The sequence below is a fragment of the Culex pipiens genome, chromosome 2 (genome assembly GCF_016801865.2).
Source record: "Culex pipiens pallens isolate TS chromosome 2, TS_CPP_V2, whole genome shotgun sequence".
NCBI classification, from domain to species: Eukaryota; Metazoa; Arthropoda; class Insecta; order Diptera; family Culicidae; genus Culex; species Culex pipiens.
Window position 1 is genome coordinate 48,501,675 of NC_068938.1, and position 27,754 is coordinate 48,529,428.

General features: G+C 36.4%; 1 protein-coding gene across 5 annotated transcripts in view; it reads left to right on the forward strand.

Moving 5' to 3' along the window:
- The window catches only part of LOC120421944 (protein PALS2), a 69,777-nt gene that overhangs the window by 4,094 nt on the left and 37,929 nt on the right, over positions 1-27,754 (forward strand). For 3 of the 5 annotated variants that reach the window (XM_039585250.2, XM_039585251.2, XM_039585252.2), the window contains exon 2: positions 27,370-27,491. In XM_039585250.2, the coding sequence (XP_039441184.1) occupies positions 27,370-27,491 (122 nt within the window). Of the gene's footprint in view, positions 1-18,332; positions 18,352-18,522; positions 19,142-27,369; positions 27,492-27,754 lie in introns of those variants that run through there. The other 2 variants (XM_039585254.2, XM_039585253.2) reach the window with 2 other exon arrangements.

Sequence of the window (27,754 nt, forward strand, 5' to 3'; positions counted from 1 at the left end):
TTTTGGTGTTTGTTGAATATGCCAAAAAATAACAGAAATAATGAAAATTTATTCCTCACTTGAAACAAATTTGTTATGACCAAAGAGAAGAAAAGAATAGTTAGAAAAATAACTAATGCTTATGCTTTTGATATTAAATTCATATAATACTATCTAAATGGTTTGAAGGTTTTAACTTTTTTCCTTCAGTAGATTTACTCGATTCCTAAAGCACCCGCAAACTCTGTTCCCAACTTTGAACTTATCAGCTGTAGACAGGTAGTTTACATCTCAGCTTAGGATAGCAACTTCACACATTTAATGCTTAAACAACGAAATAAATGAAAAGAAATGAACTATCTAAATGCCAAACTGAACATCTCCACATGGCCAACACCGCACACGTGTGCATTTTCACTCTCCACGCCCTGTCCCAGTGCACTTGCAGTCTTTGTTGACATTCAAACAGGTGAATGAACAAAATGTTTCCCCCCTTTCCCTATATCGTGTCAAGAGTCCCTTACCCTATATCGTGTCAAGAGACACTCTAAAAACAGACACTTTTTGCCCAGAGAACGCATACAACGAAACTTGTAACGAAATGAAATTTGGAGAAATGAATAAAAAGTGACTAGGAATAAATAAAATCAAATGTTTGGAATATAAATGCCCTGTTTACAATTAAACAACGCTAAGCAAAATAACATAAAGGGAATAATTCGAAAAAGGGGAATACATGAACGAGCAGCAATTAGGAGAACGGAAGAGTAAACCAGAAAGCATAAATTGTGGTCAGTTTGGTTTGTGTTGGTCAGTAAAGGTGAGTGGAACAAAACAACACGCAAACATCAAGTCACTCACTGGCAAGTAATTTAGCATGAAAAACGAAGCACGAAGTTAAAGAGAATTGATTGAGGTGTGTTCGCCACTGGAAATTCACCACTTTTAGTTTGCCCTTGCATACAGAGCAGCGCATAAAGAAACATGAATCCAAAAAAGGGGCCCACAATCGGCTTGATTGTACATAAATTGGGTGGTGGTGGTGGGGCTTCATGCGATGAATGACTCACAGATATCATGTGTTGGATGAATTCTCTTTGGACAAATTAATTTTCGGAACAAGTTTTTTTTTGTGTCATTTGATCTGATTCGGCGAGTTTGGGAGGAATGACATTCCGGACAGTAACATATTTTACTCTGCTGAAATCATCTCGGATTTCAAATTTTTATTCATGAATCGTCTGTTCACGTGCCGGCTGACGGGCGACACTGAGTAATGATGATTTCGGTAAAATGTGTACATGCGATTCTCATGTGTCACTCGAATGTTTATGTTATTTTTAGTTGTAGTGTTGTTGATTTTGATTTTAAATTATTTTTTTTAAATTTACTAACACCATAAATTTAAAAAAAATTAGCATTTTATAAAAATCGCAAATTATATTTGATATTCAATTCAATTCAATTAGTTTTTATTAGTAAATAATCAATTCACAATTTCGTAATTCTTATAACCTAATAGAGTTTTGGAGTTCCTTTCAACTATGATTTGTACTATAGTTCATTTTGATGTAATTGGATATTCTAACAATGGATTTGCCAACAGAAGGAAAAATTATTTTAAAAAAAACCTTCTAAATTTGCTGTTGTGGCTGGGAACACAGACGGTTGAAACCAACACAACCGCAGTCAACCTGAAGGCTCCAAGCTGTCAGCTGGCCTGACAGCAGCTGCGACGTCAGCAGTAACAACTTAAAAAGTCAAACGCCCAGTTGTTGAAGATCATTCTTGCATTGTATTTCGTAGAATAAAGACCTATTTTAATCCGTGTTATATTAATTGGTGTCTTCTCATTTGGCCACGGGCCGCACGATATGAAGAAGCTTTTGTGAATACAAAATTGGCGACGAGAAGTGGTTGTAGTGTCGATATCTCCACTACAAGATTCCCACGCGCGGAGGAGGAGCAAAATGCAATTTGCACCAGTCAACCCGCCGTTGATTGGGTGCATCCACGATGGCGTCGTGATTCCCGTCAGGCAGCGGCCGGTGGACGGCAATTTTCCCGTCGGCCCGGAACTCCACGACCAGCAGCCATCGCGCAACGGCCAGCAGCACCGATCAACTGGCCCCGTACATGGTGTCCCCGCACTTTCCGGTGATCAACAACCGATCGCGATGTTCCACGGATTGGCATCCATCGGCCCGGGTCAAGCGGCATCGTACGGTAACGTCCATCCGGGAGGCCCCTATCATCACGCCCCAAGTCCCGGACAACCCATGCTCTCCTTCGACCAGATGATGCTCCGCTGTTCGACGATGATGGACCTCCTGGTCCAGCAGCAGCAGCATCTCCAGCAAGCTCTATCAACAATGGCGGCCGCGCCATTTTCCTCGCTCCGTACTATGTGCGAGGTCCCGCAGCTGCATAAAAGTGAGGTTACCGTGGTCGCGCATTGCAGCCTAGCGCCCTGCCAACCGGCCCGCTTAACAACTCCTCAGAGCAGCATCAAGATGTGCCCCGTGTCGTCCGTACCAACCGAGAACGATCGATCGCATCTGAGGGCACATACCATCGACACATCCACCTCGCTAGCAAGTCCGGCTCAACCAACGCGAGACCTTGAAGCTGCCGAGCACACTCCGCAGCCAGCAGGTGGACATCTCAGTGACGTCATCGGCGACGATCACGATCGCCGGAAGCTCGTCCAGGACCCCAAGCAACTCCCTCAAGTGGACAGTTCCGGTCAGCGGTTCCTGCCCAAGCCAGCGAACCCAAACAACCACCTGATCACCGAAGATCCTCCGTTGACAACCGCGCAGAACGAAATTTCTGCCAACGTCATCGACCAGCATCGGGAACTGCCCTTCATCTGCTCGACGTTGTATGCCGCAAGCGATGCCGCCCCAAAGGATCTCGGTCGGCACAAGCAGATAAACATCATCCCGATCGACTACACGAGTTGGCCGTCATCAACAGTGCACGGCAAGACTGGTGTGACCAAGGCCAGCCGAGGACTCATCCATTTCACCTTGTGGCAGTTTTTATCATCACCGAGCAAGGTCGTAGCCAGCGCGCATGGCTCCCTTCAGCTGCACATCGGCACCAGAGGACTGCGGCCGAAAGAAGGTAACCCCGTATCGTTCTTAGAACAAGTTCCACCGTGGCCGCCTCCATTGTGCACTTCCAGCTCTCCCAAGCACGCCTCCAACATTTTCCGAGGAGGGAGAAACAACAAGATGTCGATTTTGGTTGCCGTAACTAATCCTGCCACCTGCCACACGTGTCCAACGCAAAATTTTCACAAATTGCACGTGCAGGTGACGATTGGCAGATTCGGTCGATCAGCTGTGTGTACTTTTCAACTGCTGTCTGTACACAATAATCGTCACAACGTGATGGTGTGCAACCCAAAGTCGCGAGCAAAACAACTCGCTGTGTCGTCCAACCACAGCGTGCCCCACAACCAGATCATGAACCAGGAATTGATCTGCATCACCGTCCTCGTCCTCGACCTTGACGTCCACCCGTTTGTCACCGTCGATGGCCAAAGTACGCTCGATGGTCGTCGAAAATAACCGCTTTTCCTGATGAATAGTGTTGTTCCAGTTCGACTCGGACCATCGATCTTCAGAGGGGGAGATGTTGTGGCTGGGAACACAGACGGTTGAAACCAACACAACCGCAGTCAACCTGAAGGCTCCAAGCTGTCAGCTGGCCTGACAGCAGCTGCGACGTCAGCAGTAACAACTTAAAAAGTCAAACGCCCAGTTGTTGAAGATCATTCTTGCATTGTATTTCGTAGAATAAAGACCTATTTTAATCCGTGTTATATTAATTGGTGTCTTCTCATTTGGCCACGGGCCGCACGATATGAAGAAGCTTTTGTGAATACAAAATTTGCTAAGGAAAAGGATAGAGATAGAAAAGCTTAAAACTAGATCACAGTTTGTTTTGTCTTTTGACGTCGAAAAACTTCGCTGCACAAGGCAGCTTATCCGTTGTAGATATACTTCATCATAAGCTCACTCAGAGCTTGGAATTGTTCTGCCTTGTTCCGGCAGGCACGAAAGCGCGTGAGCATCTCTCCAGCAAGAGCGAAAAACTCGGGAAGCGTGAAGAGATCATCTCCGGTAACGTCTGCTTGTCCCGGTGAAGTACCGCTCCCAGAAGCGGCTACTCTAGCGTATGAACCTCCCCAACCGGGAGGGAACGCTGGGTTGGTCGATGGAACCGCTCCGCCGCCAGCTGCTGCAGCGTTCGTGCTCGAAGTCTTTGGAGGTTGGCGGGACGCTGGCGCTTTCTTCTTCTTGTCCTGCTCCTCGAGGTACTTTTTCCGCGCGGCACAGCCACGGAAATTCGCCGTGTGGTTTCCACCACAGTTCGCGCACTTGACGCGCGCTTTGTGCTGCTGGGCGTTTTCCCCCAGCTGGTCTTTCCGCGGAAGATTGCACCTTTCGGTGAAGTGGGTCTCACCGCACTTTACGCACCGGGGTGGAAGATTGCAATTTCTGGAACCGTGTCCGAATTTTTGACAGCGGTGGCATTGCGCTGCGTCGGTCGGATTTTTCGTGTAGAATCGCCACGTCACGAAGAAGCCGTCCAGTGCTTTAATCCGCCGTAGATCCTGGATTTTGACGGACCCACGATCGAAGTACAGGAGGTACAAAGTGTACGTACCTGTCACTGTAGTCGATTTCGAGAGCACCTTTATCTCTCGAGGCTTGACCTTGACGCCCGTCAGGTGATCTTCCAGGTCGGAGATCGGGCGGTCCGGATATCCCTGAAGGACGATCTTCACTGGGACCTTCTCTGCAGGGTCAAATGTGAAGAATTTGAAGTTTCGCAACTTCAACTTCTTCACCACCAAGTCGAAATGCAGCTTCTTGTGGGTAATCACTTGCACAGAAGTTTTGCTAATTTTGAGACAATATTGGAGTCCCTCAAGCAACTCGTCAACATCGTCAGCCAACGTATCCAAAACAAAAATTGGAGGTAATCGTCGTTCCTTCGGAGAGTTACACTTTTTCTGCTTTCCTTGCTTGCGCGCAAGTTCATCATCGTCATCGTCGTCGCCAGCACTGCTGCTGTCACTGGCGGTGTTGTTTTCTTCTCCACTCAGCATCTCAAATTCGTTGCTGGTGGGAACGTTGGAAGTGGTTGTTGTCGTAGTGCTGGTGGACTGCTGCTGCTGCTGCTGCTGGTCGGAAGTGCTTCCGGAAGCCCGGGTCGATTGTCTCGTCCGTACTGGGGACTCACGTGGACGGTATGACACGTGTAAAAAAGAAGGATCGGTGACGTCACCGGGCACGCTCCCGTGCGCGATGGCGGTCGATGTGGCGTTGGTGTGTTTACCTTTCTGCACTCTGCCGGTAGATGAACTTCGCGGGATTTTCGAGGCCGCACTCGAACTGCCACGGCCACGGCCGGCCCTTGGCATGCTGGAGCAGCAAACTCGCGGGTAAACACTGTTAATTACGGCGAAAAAATCGAAAAGTTTGAGGAGCTCCGAACAGTTGACTGTTGCTGGCTGGTGTTGCCAGTCCCCTTTTTTGATTATATTTGATATATTTTATAAATTTTGCTATATTTTTTTTAATTTCCTTTTTAATCATTTTTTAAATTTTAGATTTCCCAAGCCAGTTTGACAAATTGCAATTTGCGATCGATAGCAATAATTAAGTACGAAGTCCAAGTTAGTGGGAATTGCGCTGCCCAGCATGGAAAAAAAAAAGGCTAATATCCACTTTTGGCAAAAACGAGATATTAGCACCAGGTGGTCGAGGATGTTCCAACGCATCTTCTGAAACTTGAGTTTCACTAAAATAGTGTTTAGATTTGGCTGCCGATGCAAAAAACCAAACGGCTAATATGCCACTCTTATGGGAAATTGCCTTGACGGAGATTTGGTGACAAACACTAAAACGCTTTTTTCTCGGAATACTTGATTTGGCATAATAGCCGAATTTTCAATTATGGGCAGTGCGCAATACCTGTTTTTATATTTAATTGCTCGTTTTAAACATTGATGCAAAATTACTTAATACCTCTTTAATTAACCTAATCAAAGTAACCATACAGATTTACACATCTTATCCTGAAAAATCTGTAACTTTTGAAGGATTTTCTGATCGATTTGGTGTTTTCGGAAAAGTTTTAGGTATTGATGAGTACTTTTCAAAAAAAAAGGTACACGGAAATTGTTGCCTTCTTCAAAATTTAAAATTTAATTATTTTTTTTCACAAAAAAAAACAATTTCCCAAAATCCATATTTTTTATTTTTTCAAACCGCAACTTTTGAGCCATAGAGAAGTAGGGACAAAAATGTTGTCGACGAGTTATGATAAAAAAAGTGTTTTTTGATTAATTAGAAATCAAAAAAGGAATTTTTTACATTTATTTTTATTTTAGTTTTTAAATTAAAATCAAATTAGCAATTAGCAAGTACTTTGCAGATTTATTGATTAGTAGATATAGCCACATAAGGTTTAATTTTAACTGAAAAATTCCCATTTTTTTGATTTTTTTAGTATAGTGTCCATGATTGTCCATTCCTGAATCCAAGAGACATTGAAGATGGAACCTCTGCTTGCTGAAATACAGCGAATAAAAGAAAAATAAACAAGAAAATTTAAGTTTTCAGTTCTTATCTAATCATTCCCACATTTTCTAAAGGCCAAAAATTTAATATTAGGGTAGGGTAGTCATCAATGAGACACTTTTGGTTTTTAACTTTCAACGATTTTTGTATTTTTTTCATCAGCATGTTTTAATGAGCTTTTTGTTGCATTTTCTTTCTTTTAATGTGTTCTAACATTGATCAAAATATGAGATCGATCCGACCTCTACAGCCAGAGCTATCCAACTGTCTCATTGTAGACGCACTTGGCAGGAACAATGAGACAGGCGGGGAACAATGAGACACTTTACGAAAATCAATACTTTTCTAGTAAAACATCATGTTTTTGTATTGTTCCATTGCAGGTGACTTACCTTGAACATTTTAAAGCAATTTTGCCAACTTGAAGCTTTCATTAACAAAAGTTATACTAAAAAGTATTTAAATTTAGTAAAATCCATTTATTTATACCATATAACTTTATATGTTTGGCTAAATGAAGTCAAAACTCAATAAATATGCCAAAAATCACTTCCGATTCATGTTTTGAAGGATTTCCCTAGATTTTGAAAAGTTTAATGAAGAAAAATCAAAGTGTCTCATTGTTACCCATAGGCTGAAAAGAGTGGGGAACAATGAGACAGCCCTGGATTCTGGGTATATCCTTAATTTTGGTCAATTCTAATGAAAGGCCATTGTAGCCCAACTCATGCCCTATGAAATGACGAAAGAAGTTTGGAGAAATTTTAGTTTTTGTATTATTGGCAGAATATAAGCGAAAATGTAATTTTCAGTCATAATTTACTTTTACACCCCAAAATCAAACATTTATGAATAACTTTGCAAGGGAGCGTCCATAACCAAAGCCACTATTATGGCAGACGTGTATCCAGTAGATACACCTTTCCCCAAAATATGAGCCTGATTGGTTGAAACTACGACTTGTGAGAGCCATTTTATCATTGTTCCCCGTGTCTCATTGATGACTACTCTACCCTACACTCATTTCTAATGTTAGTCTTGATTCCAAAAAAAATCAAATATTTTTTTCAATGGATCATAAAACTTTGCAAAAAAAAAATCAACATCGAAAATGGCTTCTTTGGTTTTAGTTTGGTTATTTATTGAACTGTACAGAAAAATTCAAAGTTTTTGCAACGCTTTCAAAATTTTCCCTTCAAATTTAATACAAATTTAAAATTGTAACAAAAATCAAAGGACAATGGACTGAAAATAATTTTAAAAGCAATTTTCTATATTGATAAGTATTTTGAGCAAAACTATAATTATTAAAGACATATTTTGTTTTGAAAATGTAGTTTACATTACAATTAAATTAATATATTTACTTATTATTACAGCAAAATTTGTTAGATAATTACAATTAAAGATCAAGATCAAGAGGACGGCAAAGCTCTCAAGTATTTTATTGTCGATTTTTTTCAATGAATTAGAACATTAATTTTTCTCATGTTCTTTTATTCGTATTTTTCAAATTTTGGAAACATTGTGCAATAAAAGTTGTATAGGCACAAAATTATTTTTTTTTCACATTTTGACATTTAGAAAATGGTTAAATTGGCATTCGATTCCAAATAGACCCAAATACACCTTTTTATAAAAATCAAAAATTTGCAGTACATGGTGAATAAAACCAGCGGAAATCCAGTTTATTTTTTGGGAACACGTGAACATGAAAAATTGAAAAAAATATTGGACGATTTTACTTGTTCTGTGGGTCTGAGATCTCAAACATTATTGGACATAATATTTTAACAAAACCCTTGCAAAATTTCACAAAAATCGATAAAGGGATTGGAACAACTTTTTCTGATTTCAATTGAGTTTATAAAGATAAATTGAAAAATTTCAAAATGAAAGTATGATAGTATAGTGTTTTACGGATTCCTATTGAATGTTTAAATGGAGAGCTATTAAAAGAATCAATTTAAATTGGACCACACCTGCCACAGTCTACCGAATCCCACCATACATAATTGAACATCCCGAATCAATTTTTGACCCTTCAACAACAAGGACGAACAAAATTTGAAAGAACCCCCTTGTCACGTCACGTCCTTTGTCGTCTCCTAAAGCTATAAACTTCAGCCCAAATGTTAGCACCTCACTATCGTCAAACCGTTTAGTTTAGTTAGTTAAGCTATCGCTTCTTTCCTCCTTCTGCTACTCGAACATTCCTTCCAACCCACTAGCACACAAACTAACACCAATAAAAAAAACTCATTTTAAACTCCAACCTCGTGACGAGGGGTCCACCGGTTGGGCTCCCAACGCCACCGGAGCCCTCAACCAACTCCCAACGCCAGCAGTCGGTTGGCTTCCATCCGCTCGTCACGTTCTGACCGCCGAGCCTGCCTCTGAAGTCAGTCTTGCCGGTGTTGTTGAACTCAAATGACGTGAGCTCCGCTCACTCAGTCAGTCTCTCAGGTTCCTCGAGAGATTCGTTGAAACGGTTTCAGCGCGCGGCGGAAACCTGTTTTATCGGTGCAGAACTTTGTGTGTGAGTGAGGCGGAGAGCGAAACTTGGTGAGGGACCCCCTGAAAGGGCGAAACGGCTCAAAACACAGTGAGGAGGTTTGTGTGACGAGGGCAACAAGTGTGTGGATCGCGGCGCGTGGAATGTTCCAAGAAGACGTGTCACAACAGTGAGGAAGATCGAGAGGATTTTCCGCAAAGAAAATCGCGTGAACCTGCTGGAGTGAGAATCGGGCTTAAGGTGTCACTGCTGACCGCAAAACGTAGAAAATTTATTGCAAAAATTTTGCTCAATCGTGCAATAATTGAGAAGAAAAAGTTCTGAGAAGTGTGAGAGAAACCTGTTTTTTGTGTTGCCTCGTAAGATATGTGAGATGGGCCATATTTTGCATGCAGCATCCAACAATTCTGTGCCAGTTTGTGTGGAAAAAGTGTGTTTGTAAAAAAATACAACGCGAGAGAAAAGAGTAAAGTGGGTGTGAATGCTGTGCCGGTCATTGAGAAGAAATGCTGCCCGTGCCAAGTAGTGTCCGCGGAAAATTATTATTATTGTCTAGTGTCTCATCGTGTGTGAATGGATAGGTGGACGGGTTTTTGCTTTCAGTCATCTCTTTTGAGAGACAAATGGGATGTCGCGGGAATGTTGCACTTTATACACAGTGAGCGTTTTTTGAGTAGGCTGACGCCGGTTCAGATTACTCATTGAGAAGAATGTGTCGGGATGTGGAGTTGATTTATTGCAAGTGTTATACTGCCCCTGATCACATAAATGTACCATATGCATTTTCATCGAATTTGAGTTATTGATGCAAATTGGTTGAAAATCGTGTGCTTTCAAACAAGCCTACAACATCCCGTACTTTGTTCTAGAAATCAGGAGAAAATCCAGTTTTTTCGCGAAAACTTAACACGTAGCCTTATGTGTAGGACAAACTTCAAATGCGTTTTTCTCAGCTGAGCAACTCTCTACGAAATCGGCCGATTTCGACCATTTTTATTTTTTGTATTTTTTTATTTGGCTCAAACTTTGTGAGGGCCTTCCCTATGACCAAATAAGCTATTTAGTGTCATTGGTTCACCCATACAATTCTCCATACAATTTTGGCAGCTATCCATACAAAAATGGTACGTACATATTCAAACAGCTGTAACTTTTGAGTAAATTTTCTGATCAATTTGGTGTCTTCGGCAAAGTTGTAGGTATTGTTGAGGACTATTGAGAAAAAAATAGGTACACGAAAAAAAAAATTTGCAGATTTTCTAATCAACTTTTTTTCACAAAAACTCAATTTCCCAAAATAAGTATTTTTTTGATTTTCGAGATTTTTTGATATGTTTTAGGGGACAAAAATCCGCAACTGTTGCGCTATAGAGAAACATGGTCAAAAAATCTGCCGCCGAGTTATGAGTTTTTGAAAAAATAGTGATTTTTGGAAAAAAAATCGAAGTTTCATGCAAAAACAAGTTTGACATTATTTTTTAGTGCAAAATTGAATTTGCAATCGAAAAGTACTTTACAGATTTTTTGATAAAGGGCTCTGTTTTCAAGATATAGCCACCGAAAGTTTGATTTCAGCGAAATATTTGAAGTTTTTCTATTTTTAAAAATAGTGACCATGAGTGACCATTTCTAAAAATATTTTTTTTGAAAAGTTCAAATTTGCTATGAAATTGTCTTAGAGACATTAAAGATTGGACCTCGGGTTGCTGAGATACAGCCGCTTTAAGGAAAAGAAACACGAAAATTGAAGATTTCTAAGTCTCACCTAAACATAACCCACATTTTCTAATGTCGATATCTCAGCAACTAATGGTCCGATTTTAAATGTTAAAACATGAAACACGCGTGAAATTTTCCGAGCTTTTCGAAAAAATATTTTGTAATTTTTTAAATCAAGACTAACATTTTAAATGGGCGTAATACTCAATGTTTGGCCCTTTAAAAATGTAAGTCTTGGTTTAAAAATTTAAAAAATATTTTTTTCGAAAAGACCAGAAAATTTCACGAATGTTTCATGTTTTAACAATGAAAATCGGACCATTAGTTGCTGAGATATTGACATTAGAAAATGGTGGGTTGTTTGGGTGAGACTTAGAAAACTTCAATTATCGTTTTTCTTTTCCTTAAAGCGGCTGTATCTCAGCAACCCGAGGTCCAATCTTTAATGTTTTTAAACATAGAAAAACTTCAAATATTTCGCTAAAATCAAACTTTCGGTGGCTATATCTTGAAAACAGAGCCCTTTATCAAAAAATCTGTAAAGTACTTTTCGATTGGAAATGGGTAATTCTCTACCAACTCACACGAAATCGGGAAAAGTTGCCCCGACCCCTCTTCGATTTGCGTGAAACTTTGTCCTAAGGGGTAACTTTTGTCCCTGATCACGAATCCGAGGTCCGTTTTTTGATATCTCGTGACGGAGGGGCGGTACGACCCCTTCCATTTTTGAACATGCGAAAAAAGAGGTGTTTTTCAATAATTTGCAGCCTGAAACGGTGATGAGATAGAAATTTGGTGTCAAAGGGACTTTTATGTAAAATTAGACGCCCGATTTGATGGCGTACTCAGAATTCCGAAAAAACGTATTTTTCATCGAAAAAAACACTAAAAAAGTTTTAAAAATTCTCCCATTTTCCGTTACTCGACTGTAAAAAATTTTGAAACATGTCATTTTATGGGAAATTTAATGTACTTTTCGAATCTACATTGTCCCAGAAGGGTCATTTTTTCATTTAGAACAAAATTTTTCATTTTAAAATTTCGTGTTTTTTCTAACTTTGCAGGGTTATTTTTTAGAGTGTAACAATGTTCTACAAAGTTGTAGAGCAGACAATTACAAAAAATTTGATATATAGACATAAGGGGTTTGCTTATAAACATCACAAGTTATCGCGATTTTACGAAAAAAAGTTTTGAAAAAGTTACTTTTTGCGTTTCTCTTTGTTTCGTCGTCCGTGTCTGTCGCGGGTGACCATGAACGGCCATGATCGATGACGACCAACTTTTTTAAAACTTTTTTTCGTAAAATCGTGATAACTTGTGATGTTTATAAGCAAAACCCTTATGTATATATATTAAAATTTTTGTAATTGTCTGCTCTACAACTTTGTAGAACATTGTTACACTCTAAAAAATAACCCTGCAAAGTTAGAAAAAACACGAAATTTTAAAATGAAAAATTTTGTTCTAAATGAAAAAATGACCCTTCTGGGACAATGTAGATTCGAAAAGTACATTAAAATTCCCATAAAATGACATGTTCCAAAATTTTTTACACTCGAGTAACGGAAAATGGGAGAATTTTTAAAACTTTTTTAGTGTTTTTTTCGATGAAAAATACGTTTTTTCGGAATTCTGAGTACGCCATCAAATCGGGCGTCTAATTTTACATAAAAGTCCCTTTGACACCAAATTTCTATCTCATCACCGTTTCAGGCTGCAAATTATTGAAAAACACCTCTTTTTTCGCATGTTCAAAAATGGAAGGGGTCGTACCGCCCCTCCGTCACGAGATATCAAAAAACGGACCTCGGATTCGTGATCAGGGACAAAAGTTACCCCTTAGGACAAAGTTTCACGCAAATCGAAGAGGGGTCGGGGCAACTGCTGTGTGAGTTGGCGGAGAATTACCCAAATTCAATTTTACATTAAAAAATTACGTCGGTTTTTTTTTGCATAAAATTTCGATTTTTTCCAAAAATCACTATTTTTTCAAAAATTCATAACTCGGCGGCAGATTTTTTGACCATGTTTCTCTATGGCTCAAAAGTTGCGGGTTTTTGTCCCCTAAAACATATCAAAAAATCTCGAAAATCAAAAAATACTTATTTTGGGAAATTGAGTTTTTGTAAAAAAAAAGTTGATTAAAAAATCTGCAATTTTTTTTCTGTGTACCTATTTTTTTCTCAATAGTCCTTAACAATACCTACAACTTTGCCGAAGACACCAAATTGATCACAAAATTCACTCAAAAGTTACAGCTGTTTGAATATGTACATACCATTTTTGTATGGATAGCTGCCAAAATTGTATGGAGACTTGTATGGGTGAACCAATGACACAAAATAGCTTATTTGGTCATAGGGAAGGCTCCCACAAAGTTTGAGCCAAATAAAAAAATACAAATAAAATCCATTTCCGGTTTTGGTAGAGAATTGCTCAGCTTGCTGTTTTTGCATATGGGACATTTATGTGAACATGGGCAGTATAGTTATTATTTTGGAATTTACTTTTAAATCGAACTGTCTTTTCATATAAACATCGTTATATGCAACCCGGGCAGACGGTAATAACAAAATTCATACCTTTTTTAATAACAAATATTGTTAAAATAACAAAAAGTGTTATGGATTTTTCTATAAAAATCCATATTTGCATAAAAGTTCAATAACAGTTTATGTTATCATTACAAAATTTGTTATTGGTCTGATATTGATTGCAAGCCAAAACAACTTGGGAATAACATTTTTGTTATGGAATAATACCGCCAAATGTTATTGGGATGATCGGATTAGTTGTTAAAATAACAAAAAATAATAACAAAGATTTGTTTGAAAAATAACTAAAAATGTTATTAGTCTGTTATTACAATAACATTCCAATAACAAAAAATCATAACGATAAATAACAAATTTTGTTATAAATAACATAATATGTTATTGGCCTAGTATTTTCAAATATCACAAAATGTTATTCTCAAGTTATTTCCGTCTGCTCGGGAACATAGTTTTTTACTTAATAATTAAACAGAGAATCCTGACAGAGATTCAATATATTTCTAAACAATTTTGACTTTCAAAATATTAAATTAAATGAATTAAAGTATTAAAAGATGTTAAAGAAGGATACATTACCATTTTTTTTTTCAAATAAAATCTTACTTTTGAAAGTACATTAGTTAAAAGCATTAAATGCTTTAAAATGGATTATGACGTAACACACAGGTGAAAACTTTAGCTAATGATCTTATTTGATTTTTAATCACTTTAAAGTCGTTGAATTCCTAAATTATTATTATTATTTTTCGGTTTTTATTTTTTTTTAAAACAACTATAAAATGAATATTTTGCGCTAAAGTTTAGTATGGTGCAACTCTGATATAAAAGACGTGATTTTTGAAAACAATCTCATTTGTGTTCATTGAAATGATTATTTTGTTATGCAATCTTAAAAAACTTCATGAAGAAAAAGCAACCTTGCAAAAAATATTTTAGGACAGCTGACTTTTTTTGTGTTTTTAGCTACTTTTATGTACTTGAAATGAATTTAATATAACTTGTTTTTTCACCAATAAACCCCAATTTTATTAATTCAGAAAAAAAGAAAATTTACAGCAAGAAAAGTGGTTTGATTCCCGCCTTATCCTCCTGGCCTTCTATCGGATGGGGAAGTAAAACGTCGGTCCATTTGTGTAAAAGAGGTTTTGGGTGACTCTTTATTTCGTTATTTTTTCCTGATTGAAGCGGTATTCATGCACTTAAAACCATACCTATTTTAACTTGCATCGCATTACGGTAAACACTGCCCATTCAGCCCACTCCATAACTGTGCTTGTGATCGCCCCAGCAGCTTCCCTAACTACACCCTGTTCAACATCGTTCATTCACTGGCCCACAACGCACCTGATTAACATTTAATCCACACCTTATACTGCGGCATAGTTCACCGCCAGCAGGAAAACCCAACGCACCGTGCAATGACCAACAAGTGGAAAGCACATTTCTGCTTAATTTTTAGTTGAAGAGCAGGTGCACCGTTTTCTTACCAGCTTGGTCAGCAATTGGCAACTATTTTCCCTCCGTTTTCACTGATTTATCGCCAATTTCTCCCTATTTGTAAACATTGCATAACGAATTCGTCGAAATTTGTCCAAATAATAATGGCGGAGGAGTGAGAGCGACTAAATGTAAACAGTCTCTCTAACAAACTGACTGCTTCTTTATTTTTGTGAGGTAATTTTTCATTTCCCAACCATTTTCAGCATTTCAATTTATAACAGCGAAATGAATGGCGGCAAAAGATTTATGGTGTTATTTCCCTTTGGACGATGGGAAAAACTCGGATAATTTAGAACCACGCGACCAAATTTGCGAATTGTAACGGTTCGGACATATTTATAGATCGTCGATCATGGTGTATCTTAATTGCGTTCGCGATACATTTCGCTACAATTAATGACGACCATTTGTTTGGATATGTTTCAGGCTATTATTTATGATGTGATTTGCTTATGTTTAAAAGCAATTATTGTTTGAATTTTATGTCAAATTTTGCAACTTGTTACTTGTGAATCAATTTGAAGAATCAGGACAATGGGATATGGGATATATATAAAAAAAACAAAATTTAAAAAAGCTTTTTGATTTTTCTGTTATTATTGCATTGGAATTCTTTCATAAATGCAAAAATATGCTAAAAGCATTACCTTGACTGAAATACTGTTTTCTCAACGGATAATCGAAAAACAAACATTTGCATTCGTTGATCAATAACGTCAACAGTTATGCACCAACTGGGAATTTGAATTTTCCTCCTAAACCCCCCAGTTTCCCCCCCCTCAAATCGCCGTCAAGCTCAATTTCGTGATGTTTACTTTCACTCATCTGACGCGGGCGCGCGAAAAATCGTTTGTTTGCTCGGAAAAACTATACAATGACGTCTGTAAACAAGCGCACACAAACATATCATATAGTGTTGCTTCCTCTGCAAAGTGTTTTTCCTCTCGATTTTCCGGCCAGGGTTTTTTGTTTATTCTTTTGTTTTTTTGTTATTTCGCTAGACGGTGGCGCAAGTGTTGGCGCGACCACCCGCCCAGAGGACGTCTGGCACGCGATTTTAAATTTTCTACAGTTGGAGTCAATTTGCCGGCGATGTCATGAACATTGACGCCTCGACAGTAGAAGTTCGAGGGCGTTCAATTTGGTTTGCGATGGCGTGACGAGTTATTTGAGCAGGAAAATCGATGAACGAATGTATGCTAACTAGTTTGATGGTTCAAGAGCAAGGATACAATGGAGCAGAGTGGAGTCATGCTGGCTGGTACCAGATTGGCTGCGACAGATGTGATGAATAATGATGTTCAAGGACAAGATTACTTGAATTTTGAAAGCACTTTTGTCAGAATAACAAACATCTGCAAAATATACTAGCATATTTTAAAAATCCTAACTTTTGCGTTACGGATCACAACAACAAATCTTCAAATCTTCAAATCTTCAAATCTTCAAATCTTCAAATCTTCAAATCTTCAAATCTTCAAATCTTTAACTCTTCAAATCTTCAAATCTTCAAATCTTCAAATCTTCAAATCTTCAAATCTTCAAATCTTCAAATCTTTAACTCTTCAAATCTTCAAATCTTCAAATCTTCAAATCTTCAAATCTTCAAATCTTCAAATCTTCAAATCTTCAAATCTTCAAATCTTCAAATCTTCAAATCTTCAAATCTTCAAATCTTCAAATCTTCAAATCTTCAAATCTTCAAATCTTCAAATCTTCAAATCTTCAAATTATCAAATCTTCAAATCTTCAAATCTTCAAATCTTCAAATCTTCAAATCTTCAAATCTTCAAATCTTCAAATCTTCAAATCTTCAAATCTTCAAATCTTCAAATCTTCAAATCTTCAAATCTTCAAATCTTCAAATCTTTAACTCTTCAAATCTTCAAATCTTCAAATCTTCAAATCTTCAAATCTTCAAATCTTCAAATCTTCAAATCTTCAAATCTTTAACTCTTCAAATCTTCAAATCTTCAAATCTTCAAATCTTCAAATCTTCAAATCTTCAAATCTTCAAATCTTCAAATCTTCAAATCTTCAAATCTTCAAATCTTCAAATCTTCAAATCTTCAAATCTTCAAATCTTCAAATCTTCAAATCTTCAAATCTTCAAATCTTCAAATCTTCAAATCTTCAAATCTTTAACTCTTCAAATCTTCAAATCTTCAAATCTTCAAATCTTCAAATCTTTAACTCTTCAAATCTTCAAATCTTCAAATCTTCAAATCTTCAAATCTTCAAATCTTCAAATCTTCAAATCTTCAAATCTTTAACTCTTCAAATCTTCAAATCTTCAAATCTTCAAATCTTCAAATCTTCAAATCTTCAAATCTTCAAATCTTCAAATCTTCAAATCTTCAAATCTTCAAATCTTCAAATCTTCAAATCTTTAACTCTTCAAATCTTCAAATCTTCAAATCTTCAAATCTTCAAATCTTCAAATCTTCAAATCTTCAAATCTTCAAATCTTCAAATCTTCAAATCTTCAAATCTTCAAATCTTCAAATCTTCAAATCTTCAAATCTTCAAATCTTCAAATCTTCAAATCTTCAAATCTTTAACTCTTCAAATCTTCAAATCTTCAAATCTTCAAATCTTCAAATCTTCAAATCTTCAAATCTTCAAATCTTTAACTCTTCAAATCTTCAAATCTTCAAATCTTCAAATCTTCAAATCTTCAAATCTTCAAATCTTCAAATCTTCAAATCTTCAAATCTTCAAATCTTCAAATCTTCAAATCTTCAAATCTTCAAATCTTCAAATCTTCAAATCTTCAAATCTTCAAATCTTCAAATCTTCAAATCTTCAAATCTTCAAATCTTCAAATCTTCAAATCTTCAAATCACAAATACACAGACATTTGTTCAGTTTTCTATTCTGTGTGAATAGGTATAGAAGTATAGGAAGGTGGGTCTACGAGCTTTCTGTAAATATTTAGAAATGGTATTTCTGACATGCCAAGATAGTGACTTACAACTGTAAACATTTAATTACCAACGTACTAGAAACGTTTATCGCACGTTCACGCACGCGAGACACAATTAAGATTCGCACTTCACATGACCGAAATCCCAATGTACCACGTCGTAACGTCGGTCATGACCGTCACTTTTGGTGGCTGGCGTCGGCTTTCGGCGTCGCGGCGCTCAAAGTGAATCCCCCAAAGTAAGCACACACACGCATTTCACCACGAGAGCGTTGCGAGGAAAAGCGTGCCGAGGAAAATTCGAACCGCTCAGTAGCTTTCCTTAGCCGGTTCAGTTCGGTTCGACAAATCTGAGTGGGATGCCAATTTTTCCCCACGTTTTTCTCGTGGACCACGGCGCGGTCGGGTCTTTTCGTCTTGTGATAGGGTTTATTTAATTGTGTGTTAAAAAGTGTGATTTTTGAGATTGTTTTTTTTTTGTCTGAGGAAAAGATTTTACGGAAGTTGTTAAAGGGTGAGGGAAACCTCGAGAAAGAACATTGTAAGTTTAAGGTTAGTACCTTCAGCAGTGACAGGCCTCAATGAGTTTTGAGTGGGTGGTATTTTTAGTCAAATTGTGTGTGTGTTTGTGTTTTAAAGAAAAAAGGGGGAAATTTCCCTCAATTTCAGTTATTTTCACTCCGGCAGGCGCAGTTCACGCGCGAATATGTTTTATTTTTCTACCGTGTTTTTGATGGGCGATTGATGAGTGTGTGTTTTGTTTAAATCACGCGAGAGTGGCCGCGGTCTAGGTCTAGTAGGTGCTACTAAAGATTATCGTGACCGGACCGGAGCAGCCGAGCGCGGGAAAAAGCGAGTCTCTCAAGTGGGAAAATCGGATCTTCGTTTTTCACGCCGCGATCGAGAAGAAGCAGATTATAATTTGTTTGATTTACGGTGATTATTTACCTAATTTGCTTGCAGTAACATCGAAGGCAGTGTGAGATAGAGAGAACGAGGCAGAGTGTGTTAAGTGATTGCGAGAGTTGCTTAATTTGTGTTGATTTTTGTGGAATTTTTGATTTGGAGGCAAATCGTTCGCAAACGAAAAATGAACCAGTGAAAATTGCCCACCTGTTCAAAGGTTGATCTAGTGAATCCTCTCTTCTATGCACGCATCTTGGCGATCGATACCTGTCGAATTATGATCGTCGTCTGACGAAAATCGCACCAACGAAAACATCCGAAATCATCGACGACCGAAAAATGGTTCGCTTTGGCAAGAAGGAAAGTGCCGAAAGGCGCGAACTTTTGGCCAGCATGAACTCGATGCACTACAACAGTGCCAAGCAGATCGATAACGGTGAGTTTTGACGGAGAAGCGCAGAGTTGTATAATTTTAAGATCTTCAACCAATAAAATCCACTTATTAGATTTTTTCAAATTTTAACTTGATATTCTAGTTCTATTTATGTTTTAACTTTTCATTGAATAGATCCTAGATACAAAACTTTAAAAAGTCTTTTACAAATGTTTGGTTATGTTTGATGTATTTGCGGGAATGTTTCTTTTTTTTCAACATTGAAACTCGGATCAACACTTCGATGCCTCTGTGCTCTCTTGTACTTAGCCTGCTGTTTTTTCTAGCTAGTTAGCATGAAAGAGCACAGAAGTCACGATTTGTCACGATCATTTGATTCAAAATAAGGGGATGAGTATTTAGTATTTAATTGAAAATCCATACAAAATTTGGCTTCGTTTGATACCCACTTTGCAAATTATACAAAATCGAGTATTTTCATTAAAATACGATATTTTTCTTTCGTTGAGAGAATAGAAGAAACAGTCGTACCATGGAATTTGAACACTTTGTTCGTGGTTCCCATTTTCATGAACGCTTGTTCAAGACTTTGGGAACTTTTTTTCCGTGAATATGGATGGTCCTTAAATTTTAGTATTGTGACCCCTTAATAAGTTTTATAATAATAACTTTTTAGAATAAATTAGAAACAAGGATACTTTTTTTGCCGCATTTAAAATTAACATTTTTTACCAAAATTCAATTTGTTTGATATGTTTTAGGGGCCAAACCCCGCAACTTATCAGTCATTGTGGTAAAAATTTGTTTGCTTATAATAAAATTGACTGCTATTTTATGTAATTTAAATTAGCAATAATTTAAATAAAGTGCACCGTTTTCGCTACATAAAGTTTAATTTTAACTAAAAAAAATGTGGTTTAGATTTTTTTAAAAGCTCATGAGTAACCATTTCTGAATAAATACATGTTTACATACGTTTGAAATGTTAGTCTTGATTCCAAAATGTAATAAAAAAATTTAATTGAAAAAATATTTTCGAAGAGATCAGAAAATTTCACAAATATATCATTTTTTTACATTGAAAATTGGAACATTAGTTGGAGATAAATAGGGACAAGGTGACACTTTGAAAACTTAAAAATTTTCCTTCAGTTTTTCAGTTTTCAAAAAGCCTTTGGGGCTCCATTTTATCTCAGAAACACCCCCCCCCCTTTAATATTGGTCCGAAAAAAACTTTGAAAAATATTTGCATCGGCCTAATGGTTCAATTTTCAATGTTGAAAAATGAAATATTTGTAAATTTTCTGATCTGTCAAAAAAAAAAAAAATGGTTTTGGAAATTTTGGAATCGAAACTAACATTTCAAAAGGGCCAAATATTCAATATTACGCTCTTTTAAATTTAATTGTTGCTAACCAATCTTTGAAAATATTCTTTTTTCGATAGATTTTTTTTGCTTTGAAAATTGGATCTAGTTGAAGAGGTCCAAACTACTTATTCAGTACACACCTACACAAAATTTTAGGAACTTTTTGAAAAAAAATCTGATTTGGTCACTTATGAGCACTTTTTTAATAAAAAAAACCTATTTTTTAGTTCAAATTAAACTTAATGTAGCCATTAGACTGGCTCGGCGTTATATGGAAAAAATAAAAAATGATCAAATCAAACCAGAACAAAACGACCCCCTAAAATTTGGGAGCGATTGGTTGCGTCCACACTTTGCGCATTGCATTTCAATTTTGTATGGAAATTAAGCATGAAAAACCTCTCTTTTTTACATTTTGATTTTTATCATTTTTATTTTCCTCAAAAATTTTCATACAAACACGTTTAAATTGATAAAATTCTCTAAAACTTTCCCGAAGAAAGTATTTTGCTATCTTGCTCCTGTAAAAAAACAGCGTCCTCAAAACTGGTCTAAAACGTGATTTTCGAATAAAAAACACGTTTTAGACCAATTTTAAACACGCTGCATCTTATGAAAGGAGCATGATAGCACAATATTTTCTTCGGAAAAGTTTTAGAAAATTTTATATTGTGTTGGTTTGAAAAAAAAAAATAGTGGAAAATAAAAATGATAAAAATGAAAATGTAAAAAAGAGGGGTTTTTCATACTAATTTCCATACAAAATTTAAATGCAATGCGCACAGTGTGGATGCACCCATCGCTCCCAAATTTCGGGGAGTTGTTTAGGGGCCTAAAAGCAACAGAGAAAAACATGTTCTGAATAATCGACCATCTCGAACCATCCATTTCTAAAAATTTCAAAAATTAAATAAATACGGATTTCGGTAAATTATTTTATTGTAAAAAACAAATAATTTAAAAATCGACAATTATTGTTTTCCGTGTACCTATTTGTATCATTATTACAAGCAGAAAAATAAGGCATATTTGAATCAACAATACATTTTGTAAATTTGAAAAACAAGATTTGTGTTGAATCAGCGCTAAACTTCAAAGCAAGTTTTTCGTAATAACAAAAGACATTTGTGGAAATGAGATGATACAAGGTTTGATTTAACCCATTTTTTTTGTAGATTATATTAAACAACTTTGTTGAGGATACTGATCGTACAACATAATTTTCTGCATGTACCTACAACTTTGCCGGAGGCACCAAATCGATCAGAAGTTTTCTCCATAAGATGAAGATTTTCATTTATTTACGCTCCTTTTTATATGAATTGTATGGAGACTTGTATCGGTGAACCAATGACACAAAATAGCTTCTTTTTTATAAGAATAAAGATCCCCAAAAATGTTGAGCCAAATTAAAAAAATACAAATAAAATTTATTTTCCGGAATTCGAGGATAATTGCTCATTGGTCATTTCGTATGGAACGACACATCACTTGAAATCAAGTTTATCTGACCAAGCTGAAATTTTGTTGAGCTGTTCACTATTTCAGTGATTTATTGCTCAACTTTTTTTTTCGGGAAGTTTTTAAAGTACGCAAGTTTACAATCAGCATAGCCATTTTCGATCAATTCACTTTTAAACAAATTTTGAAATGATTGAGATTGAACATCTCCAGGTCTTTAAAATGCCTTAAACTCCTTGCATCCTTTTGAAAACTTAACCGTTAGTTTCACATAGATGTTATTGAAAGTATAACAATAGTTTATATTAATTTGTAATTTGTTGTTTTATTGGATACGGTAACTTGTTAGTTATACTATACATTAAGTAAAGGAAGAAATTGTTCATGAAGAATCAGCAGAAAACCGCCAGTTTTTTTCGATTTTTTTTTGGAAGACCTGCGTGCGCTTGATCTTCAACATTTTAAGTACCTACCTGCGCCGAAAGTACATCCGCCTTTTAGTCGATGTTTTATTTTTAAGTTTGCGTACTCTTTTAACATTTTGAGAGACAGAGAGAGGCGACGCACTAATCCGTACTAAGCCAAGCTCTGGTTCTCATGTGGGTCAAGCAAGAGATATGGTTTGACTCATCGTGCTGAGGATTAGGTTACCCGACCAAACCAACCATCCAACGAACGTCAAGTGGACTCGCAGGTTGAGATGCTTTATTACGACAAGGCATGTTACGCGAGTGCGGGCGTTGTGAGTTGTGTAGGACATGCTGTTTGTCTACGGATTGTACAACATGAGGTTTTTTTTGGTGTGAAGTGACTAGATTTGGACAGTGATATGGTTGTCTCGAACGTCCGTGTTTTGCTTGTTGTTGACATGTTTTTACATTGTCGCCGATCTTTCGAGAACATCAAGATTGAGTCAAAATTTTCCATTCGGATTATTTTTAAATAAATAATATTTAACTTCAATATAAAATTGCATCTGCTGTGCGGCCATCTCATGACACGTCTGTCGCCGAGAAATAAAACTGTCAAAATGCACCACCAAAAAACCACTTTCAAAGGGCGCACATTGTTACCAGCTGATCCATATTTTTATTGCTTTCGGGTGAAATTTCCTGCTGGGAGTCTGCCGACGGCATCTTTATATTTATGGCGCGTAATGGCCCTCGCTTATTTCCCGCGGCGAACAATAATAGTTTGGTCGAATGGATGCTTAACTTCGAATGCGTCACTAATCCACCCCCGCCTTCTTCTATAGTTGCTGAGAGCATTCAGTAATACAGTATTGTGTGTTTTATACTGTTTAGTGTGGCTTAGCCAAAGGCAGCATCAATCACACTAACGATGACAGTAATGTTCTGCAGCTTGCAGCCTGAAGCTGTAAGGAAAATCAGCTATTTTTATCAGTGAGCTTTGTTAGATATCTGAGTTAGTTATATCTTTTATTATCTGGACTTTTCATTTTCTATTTATAGTCAGTTCTCAAATTTTGTTTTCTGATCGCCATTCTACGCACTCTTCCCCTTTTATTCTTGATCCCAACTCGCCACGAGTGTGACTTTCTTCCGTCCTCTCATATAATAGCTGGAAAATGAATAATGACTCCCCAAACACTAGGTTTTTCACACCCCCCTACGCAAACGTCATAACTTTTCACCAGTCGCAAGAGTGAGTAGTGAACGAGATACCTAATAAAGTGCAATAAATCACTTCGACCTCAACCCGACCAAACGACCATCATGATGATGATGATGTTGATGGTAAAGCTGAACTACCAAAGAGAACCCCGCTTTTCCGGAAGTGGAGAAAAATAAACCGATTGGAAAATCGCAACTCGGTTGGAAAATCAAAGCTAGAGGAAATTTGCCGACTACAACTTTAAACAGAGCGAAGTTGAATTGCTAGAAGATGAAAAAAGCAACAGCAAATCGGATTCGGAAGAGCCATTCCGGTGCGGCGCTTTTTTCCTCTCTTAAATTGACTGTTGGAAGACATTAACGATCTCATATCTTCGGTTTGTAGGTTTACTTTTATATTTCCCTCTGTAAACAAACAATAGTTTCTAAATAACGTGCTCATTCAGCGATTTTTTCCTTCTCTTCTAAAAAGTGCTCAGTCCCAGCAGGGTGTGAAGTGATATTTTGCATTCAGGGGGGTTTCTTGTAAACAAGCAGCAAGCGGCGGAATAAACGATTTTTATGAGCTTTGAAGTATGCAGTTTGAAATTTTTGGGTGAGTGATGTTTTTTGACGCGCTCATACACTGTTTAGGATGTTTTGGTGGCAGTTACTTCCTCGCCGTGGTTGATGATTGATTTGTTTGTTAATTTGTTGAATAGTTTCACAGTTAATCATAATTTTAATATTTTTTTGTTCATTCTTATTTTTTAAGATTTTAACTAGCAGGCGAAATAAGATAGTAAGATTCTCTTCAAAGGTTAAATTCAATAAGAATTAATAATGAGTTTCAGCTTGTGGATACTGATTCTGCAATCCAGCTGTCCAGCTGTCGAGGAAAGCAAAGTTTATAGATTGTTTGTCAAGTAAAAAAACATTTTGACTTCTCAATTTACACAACATTTTCCTTAACAATTTATTTCTGAATATTTTGGGAAAACCATTGAAATGTTTTATTGTGGGATACCCTAATTTTAAAGCAATCCAATATGGATCAAATTAGTTTTTTTTTGCAAAATCAATAATTTCAATTAATAAGATTAAATGAGAAAGTTCCACAAAATCTGGGCATGGATTTCATTTGTTTTTTTTTATATTCGGCTTAAACTTTATGGGGGCGTCTCTTCTATCATGAAAGACATTTTGTGTATTTTTTTAAATTCTTTTCGGAAATGGAAATTTTACAGCAAAAATAATGTTATTTTTTCTTCAATAAAGCTACATAGAAAAAAAGTCGAATTTCGGATGGTTGAAAATTTGGTTGGTTGAATATTACCTCTTTTGTGAACCTGCTGAAAATTCATAAGAAATTGATGAGAATTCACCAGTTCCTGATGTTATATTAAACATTTCTGTCTAAACAATCAGAATGTGAGAATAACCATAAAAATATGGTTTTTGTAATATTGTGTTTTTTTAGAGTAACCATTATTTTTCGTAATAATTTTCATGTATTGCCTAAATTTTTACGAAGTCACAAAATCGATTAGAATGTTTTTCTCATGATTCTGACTTTCGTATGTTTACATATCTAGAGTTTTATTTGAAGAGGTCCTATAGACAATTTCTTACGGTCTTAAGGAAGCCATCCATAAAATATTAGCCAAATCAGAAAAAAAACTAAATCGAGGGTGTCATTCAGAGTTTTGAATTTATCAGGAACGTAAAAAGTTTTTTTTAATATCTCAGGAATTCCCAGGATTCCGGGGTTATTTTAGAAATGATCGAAAAACCTTTTTCTATACTTTTGTTATATTTTTAAAGTTTGAAGTCATAGAATTAGTTGATAACCATAAACTGGTGGGTGTTTTATAAAACAAATATTTTCAAATTATCTCTTTTTGCTTGATTTTTTCTGTTCTTTGGATTGTAAAACATCCACAATTCTTAAACTAATGATAAATTCGTACAATTAATATATATACAAAGAAAATGATGCAAAATTTTTATAGGCTTTGAATTTAGTGTTTTATAACAACAAATAATTTTAAATATTTGTTTCAGCAGATTTTGATTTTTTGACCCGTTCAGGCCTGAATTTAAAAAAAAAATTTAGATGGTGATGGAGTAATGATTTTAAGGACCATGTGAAATTTACCAATTGGTTCAGAAAATTTTGATTTTTTGGACAATATGACTTATTAGGCCTGAAAGGGTTAAATAACTACCAAATTGTATAAAAAACTTTTATTGGTGATCTTAATATACAAATTGGAATTTTGGTCATTGAGCAATAGCAAAGAAATCCAGCAAAATCAATTAAATATGAACAAAAATATTATTTTTAGAAGTTTATTTTTTTTTCAATGTTATCGAGAGAAACATTTACAAGTTCCGTAAACTGGGGTGACTTTGATAGCCCGGGGTGACATTGATAGAAATTTGATCTGTCCAGTAATTTCGATACATCCAATAGAACAGTCTCGTTTTTGCACATATCTAGATTAAATTTTCAAAACAACCTATCCCTCATGGGTTTCCTATGCAGATAGGACCTTTTGAAAATTTAATCGAGATATGTTTGATAATAAGTTATCCTTTAATGCTTACATACATAAATTTTCTAAAATGTTGAGGTATTAATTTGATGGGCATTTCAAAAACCTATCAAAGTCACCCCGGGTTATCAAAGTCACCCCAGTTTACGGTATATATATTTTTTGAATGCATGTGAAAAGATATCTCTATGATGAAAATGAAATTTGTTTTTCAATATTGTGAAATTTTAGACGATTTCATTGAATTGACCAAATTATATTTAGAAAATTCTAGATTCTCATAGAGGCCTTTTATAAATCACTTTAACCCTCTACAATCCAACCCCACCTCTATAAAAAAAGCAAAGCAATCCACTTTAACGACCCCCGGGTCTTTTGTGGGCTCTGTTGCAAGTTTCTACTCATTTCTAGGCGACCGAAGGTTATGTGTGGTGAGTCACTCAAAACCTCTTTTACGCTAATGGACCGACGTTTTACTTCCCCATCCGATAGAAGGCGTGGTCAGGCAAATCTCGTCTCGAAAAATGCCACCGTGTCCGTCTGGGATTGAACCCAGGCCATACTGGGGTGAGAGGCTACCACGCTAACCACTGCGCCACCGGACTCTATAAGGCTTCAATAAAAAAAAAAAACAATTTTTGATGTTTAAAAAGCTCTGGAAAGAAGAACTCTTAAAATTAAAAAAATATGATTGGAAGTTTGACTTGTTTTATGTGACTTTGCCAATGTTTTTTTAAAATGTTATTTTTTCATGGGTCAACTTTGGCTGTGTTTTTGACTAAAATTTCCTATATTTTAAGTAAAAAGAAGTATGCAGTAATTTTTGTAGTGTCCCAGACGGTAAATTTACGTTATTTTTTACAATTTTAATGACAATGGTGCCATTCTATAGCCGAAATTGTGAAAAGAAGCAAAAATAGAAAAAGTGACTGTAAAAACATGAAAAAAATAGATGGGCAAAATGTAATGATAGGAGATGGTAGGCAAAATACTACCAAAAACAAACATAAACTAAACAATATAAATGCAAATTAAAATACTAAAAATAAAACAAGAGAAACATAACACAAAGAAATAAAGTTTTTCGTAGAACGAAAGTTGCCCAAAATGACCTCCTAAACACGGGAAAAATAAAAATTTTCGAAAAAAGTTGGCCTGTAGAGGGTTAAGAGGGCAAGGAGGGAACGACTTTGTAACCTTATTAAAACATGTCAATTTACAAGCATAATATTGCTGATTTTATTCCCTGTTATTTTTTTCTCCTTTCAGCTGCCTTCCAACATGTCCGGGAAAACCTGGACGATCTCAACGGCAAATCCGAAGCCAACGAGACGGATTTGGTGTTTTTGCAGGGAATCCTCGAAAATCCAGCCGTTACCCAAGTCATTAAGGTGAGTTTTGTACTATAACTTTACCAACAACCAAATATCAGTTTGAACGTTTGGTTGCGTACGTGATCTCATGTGTGTATGATATGTTTGCTGATTATGTCGACACGATGTTTTGTTTGGCACCGCACCGAGCGCAAGTGTCGAAATGTGTTAATTGAATTGATTAGGACAGTCACTCAAGGCGGTGACAGCCGAGCTGTAAGTCGTGAGTACAGCTTTCTGTACACACATATTACAACTAGCAAGGCTAGGGATGACCAAGC